The sequence below is a fragment of the Notamacropus eugenii genome, chromosome 3 (assembly GCF_028372415.1).
Source record: "Notamacropus eugenii isolate mMacEug1 chromosome 3, mMacEug1.pri_v2, whole genome shotgun sequence".
NCBI classification, from domain to species: Eukaryota; Metazoa; Chordata; class Mammalia; order Diprotodontia; family Macropodidae; genus Notamacropus; species Notamacropus eugenii.
Window position 1 is genome coordinate 106,915,111 of NC_092874.1, and position 6,639 is coordinate 106,921,749.

A 6,639-nucleotide genomic window follows, 5' to 3' on the forward strand; every position below is an offset into this window, starting at 1 on the left:
TTTTCTATTATGGAATTGTAAATTTTGATTAAATACACTTATTATTTTTATGATCATCTTATCTTTATTATGAAAAGTATTCATTATTGTTGTCATTAATGCTATTGTAAATTTAACAAGCCAAAATACCATTTTAAGTGAAGTGAAGGATATCAAAGAAATGTGATATGGAACCCTTGAGTCCACAATGTCAAAATCTACACACTATTAATAGCAGTACTTCACAAATTAATTTGGCCACGGGATGTTTTGAGTCAAGTAATATGCTACCATCCAAAAATGATGTGTGGGAAAGCCTGGGAACATTAAATACCCCATGGATAAAAGGAAGAAAAATTTTAGTGCTAGAAAAAGGAAATTAAGCCTTTTCTCATGCCTCCAAAATTCCATATAAAATTCTTTTGACACAAAGTTTTGTATTTAATATATTAGAAAAGAAAGTATTTATTAGCAATGGTATTTTCACATCTATCTTGTATTCCTATTTCATGGAGGATAAAGATTCTGTGGAGCACAATTTGGGGATCATTATCCTGGAGAATATAGGGAAGACACCTCCTCCTCTAGAAAACATTAGGCCATATAGGTGACCACAAGGCAAGAACACCACACTTCTTTGTCTTCTTACCTTTCACTCCTGAGGTATTCGTAGCTAAAAGCACAATCAGGACAACAGAAATGATGAACACCGCCAGAAACAGAACACTAAGGATTATCTCCAATTTGCTAAAAGTCTTCCTCGCCATCTAAACAGGAAGGAGAAAGAGATTAGCCTTTTTCACACTATTAGGATCTGTAACAGATCAAAGTCAAAGAATCTTTGGTTGGGCATATGGTAGGATATGGGATAGACTAGGTGACTTAGGAGGCCAATAAAAATCTAATCACTATTTATTTGTGCCCTATTTTAAGTGCTTCCCTTTTAAAAGACAACAGACATTACCTAAAATATACAGCTATGTTTTAACTACAGTGTCCATGTATGCATTCTTACACTGAAGTATTTCTACCATGGGCCTAGCTTAGAAGTAATGAGAAAAAAATCACGCAAAGATCTCACAATGAGAATAACATCTAAGATATCAGAAGTATTTAGAACACATAAATCTTCACCTTCATGGTCCTCATTGTTTCAAAATTCTAAATTCACATTTATGATATTTTTCTAGCCAAGATTGAGGCACTTAGAAAAGATCAAGGGAGACTTTGGTTATCTAAATCCATTGTCTTTTGCATAAAAGGATGACCCCGAAGATCAGGACTTTGAATTGTATTCTTCAATAGTCAGGAAGGATTGTACTGTATCACCCACATTCTTACATTGTGGTCCTATAATCCATGGCGCACGTTTGTGAAGCAGACAAATGGGGTTAAAGGGATGTTTGTGAATGGAGAAAAGTTTTTCCCTGAAAGAAGGCAACTGACTCCCTGGAGATTGGTTCCTGCCGCCTTGCCCTGAGTAAGTCCATGTTATAAGCACTGAGCAGCAACCCAGAAATGGAGAACAAAAGTATAGCAAATGACCAAATAAGGATATGACAAAAATACTCCAAGCTGAAGAAGACTGAGGTTGTGGCCAAAAGTTACAACCATCACATTTCTCAGTGGTACCAAAGATCAGACTATGTGACTGGCTATGTTGTATGTTGTACTAAAACAATTACTTATTCTTCTTTCCTGCCTCTTAACACACACACACACACACACGCACATGCACATGCACATACACACACTGGCTATCCAGGAGGTCACACCCATCCATTCAGTCATTTTGGTTGTGTCCAACTTTGTGACCCCATTAAAGTTTTCTGGGGAGAGGTACTGGAGTGGTTTGTCATTTCCTTCAACATCTCATTTTACATAGGAAAAAACTGAGACAAACAGGGTTAAATGACTTGCCCAGGGTCACACAGCAAGCCAGATATGAATTAAAGTCTTCCTGACTCCAGGCCCAGAGCTCTAATCCACTGTGACACCCAATTGCCCCCATCTATACTATCACTTACTAATCAACACTGCCTGAAAATAAGAATCGTTCTCACAAGGAACCACTGTCATTGACCATAGTTCTGAAAATTATCCTTTGTCCTTCCTAGAGAGGCTCTAGACAGCTAAGCAGAAAGAGCATTGGGCCTGGAGTTAGGGAGTCCTAAGTTCAAATCCAGCCTCAGACACCTATTAGCTATGTGGCCCTGGGCAAGTCACTTTACCCTGCTTGCTTCAGTTTCTTCAGCTCCTGGGAAAGGAAATGACAAGCCACTTTAGTGCCTGTGCTCAGAAAATCCCAAATGGGGTCAAAAAGAATTAGTCATGACTGAATGACTCTCAGTCACTACCCATCAGCCTGCCATCATGTCCAAGACACAATGACATCAAGTCACTTTTCCTTCTTAAGGTTTACCCAAGCTACCAGCATATTTACTCAATGTTCCCCTCATCCTTGAGCTTCCTCTTTTGCTCCCAGTTCTTTAAAAAAATGGAAAAAAAGTGTCATTCTCAAGAAAGCACACTCCCAGACAATGTTTTGATGTCTTTGTCAAACATTAGCTAAAAATGTATACTTTGGCCGTTGCAGTTAAAATATAACTATACTTTTTAGGTAATGTTTACTACCTTTTAAAAAGGAAACACTTAGAATATGAAAATAACTCATTACGCCTTGGCTAAACCCTGATATTAACAACTTTCACTTCCAGAATCTCATTCTATCCTTACAACAAAACTGGTAGGTCAAGAAGTATGTACCCTGCTTAGTCATAGATCAAATGAGCTTTGGACTTCTGAACTCCCTAAATTCACAGAGAAACTTGATGAGTTTAACAAGCAGGTTTCTTATCTCCCAGCTCTGGGCTTCCTCTACTAGCCCACTTTTTGCTTCTCATCTCAGGATGTTGTCTTTTTCTTTTCCCTTACAGACTAGTATGTCAGTGGGCACTTTTGTAGTCATCTTTTTCAGCTGAGAAAGAAAATCTAACAAGTCAGGAAATATGGAGAAATATTTTGAGTAAAAGTACAATCATATCCCACTTTCTCAACAGTCAAACCTCCAGCAACCTCAATCTTCTCTAACAGGACAACCCAGAAGCAAAGAGAAAAGCCCTCAGAAGTAGAGTTGACACAAAGTCAGAGTTATTTTTGTTCTCCAGGATTCTCTAGTGCTGTCTTTAGACTAGAGAGAAACTGAGAACCAAAAATACAGTGATATTGATTGACTTCACTGTATCTCCAGCCACAAAAGTGCTGACCACTCCTTCTCTGACTCCTTTGTTGAATCCTCTTCCAAATCATGCCTTCTAAGTACAGGTGTCCCACAAGCTTCTATCCTAGACTTCACCCTGTTCCTACTCCTCCTAATCCCTATTTCATACTTCATACAAAAATTATATCTTCATTCCTCTACTCAAAACCTTCAAAAGGCTCCTTGCTGCTGTCCAAGTACAATTAGGCTCTTCCCTCCCTTATTTCACATTAATACCTTCCCATGCTCCACTTTAACTGCCCCACCACCACCACCACACCATGCACCCATAGCATTGACTCACCTTGGCTCACACATTCCTTTTATCTGGAATGCCTCACCTCTACTTGGATAACCTCAAGGGCCACCATCTACACAAAACCTTTCCTGATTCTTCAACCTACTAATACCCTCCCCACAATCTACTTCTATCTGTTTTATATATGGCTATTTATGTAGTGTCTCCCCCAATTAGAATATAAATTCTTCAAGACCAAGGACTGTTTAACTTTTAACACAGTAGGTGCTTAATAAATTCATGTTGTTTGACTGATTGATTAAATTCCTGCCATTCTTTTATAAGCCACCTTAAATATCAATTCCTTTAGAAAGTTTTCTCTGGTCATTAATAATCTTTATTCCTTCTGACCTATTATAATTTGCTTGCCACTTCACTGTGTTTCATTGTAGAGTGCTATCATTATGAATATTATAGAATAATATGCTTTTAAGTGTTATTATCTTTCTAGTAGACCATAAACTCCAAGAGGGCAGAGACCTCAAAACTTCCTTTCACAAATGGTCAAAGGCTATGGATAGCAATTTTCAAAGAAATCCAAGTCAGCAACAAAAGTATGAAAAAATGCTACAAATCACCAATAATAGATAAATGAAAATTGCAAAGCAATTCTGAGTTTCCACTTCACAAGCATTATATAGACAGATAATTTTTTTAAAAGGAAGGAAAAATCCAATTACTAGATAAGTTGTGAGGAAATAAGTACACTAATACCCTGTTGGTGGAACTATGAATGTCTCCAGCCATCCTGGAAAGTACTATGGAATTATGTGCCAAAACTAACTAACATACTAACAGTACATATACCTTTCACCTAAATACACTACTACTAGACCCATACCCTAGAGAAATTAAAGAAAGGGGAAAGGACCCATACGTACTATATACATACATATATCCGCATACGAGAGAGCTTTGAAAGTTGCATGTTGAGTATATTAAATACTTTAAGAGAAAAGTAAGCAATATATACCAGATTAACATTTTAATTTATAATCTTTTTGGTTTTGCTACATATGAAAATTCAGCACATAACATTTTTTAACTTTCTATCTCATCCAGTTCAGTACAGTGCTCTGCACATGGTAGATGATTTAAACATTTGTTAAACTTAGCTACCTTCACGACTTCTGTAACCTTAGGATACTAGATTAGATAGCCGAATGAAAACACCTTACATTCATAAAATAGTTAAACTTAAAAAGTCATTGCACATCATTTAAATTAAAGGAAATGCATTGCCCTCTTCATTGTCCCTGTACCCTAAGGACTATGGCACAGGGCATTTCTATCTGGACTTGCCTCTAACTCCTTCTAATTGTGCTTCTGTTTCTATGAGAACATAAGCTCCTTGAGGGTGGGACTGTCTTCCATTTCTCTTTGTATCACCAGCACTTAGCACTTAGGTGCTTTTTTGTACATTCATTTCTTCATTACTTCTTTGAGCCTCATAACTCTAAAATGATATTAATAACTGAAAACACAGAGGAACTGGGAACAGAATCTACATTTTTTTTACTCTCAATCCAACTATCTTTCCACTGTGGAATTTGATATCTTGTTATTGTTACTACTATTATAATTGTCAATTTATTGCTCTGTTTAGAAGCTGAAACACTGAGATGCAGAATCCAACAGGAAGGAAGAGACAACAGAGAAAGAAGCAGCTTCAGGTTGAAGCCATTTAGTGGAGGAACAGAGACCTCAGTATCTCCTAAGAATTTCATTTGGTTATGGCATAGTAAAATAATTGATATGCATGATGAATACCTGGAATTATCTTCATCATGATATTTTAGAAATCAAGTATGAAACATATTTGAAAGGTTTCCAAATCCAATGATTCCAAGAATCATTACCAAGTATCTATGATGAAGACAGAGTATAGATTTATTAGAGAAATGTACCTGTTTTTCTTAGTTTAGATGAGGTTTTTTGCTCATATATAAGGCAAATAGACCTCTGGTAAATGTATAAATAAGTCTAATGATGTAAATACCAGGCACTGACTGTACTTAGAAGATCTGAGTTTGAGCCTAGATTATTCCACTGATTGACTCAGTTACCTTTCTGCTCTCTAAGTTTCAGTTTTCTCAGCTGTAAAATAGGAATAAAGATAATTCTTCTACCTATCTCACAGGATTTTTTAAAAATCATTTTAGACAATATATGGGAAGGGTCTCAAAACTGCAAAGCTAAATGTGAGATAACATTCTTTTTAAAAAGAGAGAGAAAGAAGAAAAGAGGAAAGGAGAAGAAAAGGAAAAGGAAAGGGAAGGAAAAAGGTGGAAAAGGAAAGGAAAAAAGATAGCATTTTACAAATTTGACTTATTTTTATCCCTTGTTAAGTGATCTTGAGCAATCTGTATGAGCCTGTTTCTTCAATTATGAATGATGAGATTAATAGTACCTATCCACACCTCCACCTCCTAGTCTTCTTTGCAAAGGTGGGAGAGTATGCATATGGACCACTGAAAATCATCATTTTTTTGAGGTGCTTAGTTAGTTTTGAGGAAGGTTTGTTTTTCTTCTCCCTTTCTAATTTTATAACAACTAAATGAGTCTCTAGGAGAGGTATACTAGTAAATGTATCTGACACAAAGTCAAATTATATCAATAAAATTATTTTTAAAGGAAAAAAATGTCTGACCTATCAGCTCTCTGGGTTGTTAAAAGCATCAAATTCAATTAACTCATAAAAAAAACTCTTCAAAATAAAACACAGTAAAATGTATGGTATTTATTGCTATATGGTATTTCTGCATATGTTATTATGTATGTCATTTCTTCCTTAATAATAACCCTTGAGTCAATCTAGAATCAGAGAATGGAAGTGAAGCATATTGCTATAGGTGAGAGATCATTTGGCCAGTATGTCTCAGAGGCAAGAGGGAAGGGATAGGCAAATTTTTCTGTAAAAAGTCGGAGAGTAAATATTTTAGGCTTTTTGGACAAGGGATAAAATTAAGGCTATTATGTAGACACATACAAAAAGAGAAACAATTAATTGCCCCCAAATTTTTCTTGATAAAATTCAAAATATAATGGTAATAGAGTACAAAATTTTGCAACATAGGTCTGCAAATAAAAAGAATAGGTTTCC

General features: G+C 36.0%; 1 protein-coding gene across 1 annotated transcript in view; it reads right to left on the minus strand.

Annotated features, from left to right (window-relative positions):
• LOC140533147 (uncharacterized) overlaps positions 1-6,639 on the minus strand; it is a 212,479-nt gene that overhangs the window by 203,058 nt on the left and 2,782 nt on the right. Inside the window, exon 2 of the mRNA XM_072652516.1 lies at positions 629-746. Coding sequence (XP_072508617.1) covers positions 629-746 — 118 coding nt within the window. The remainder of the gene's footprint in view (positions 1-628; positions 747-6,639) is intronic.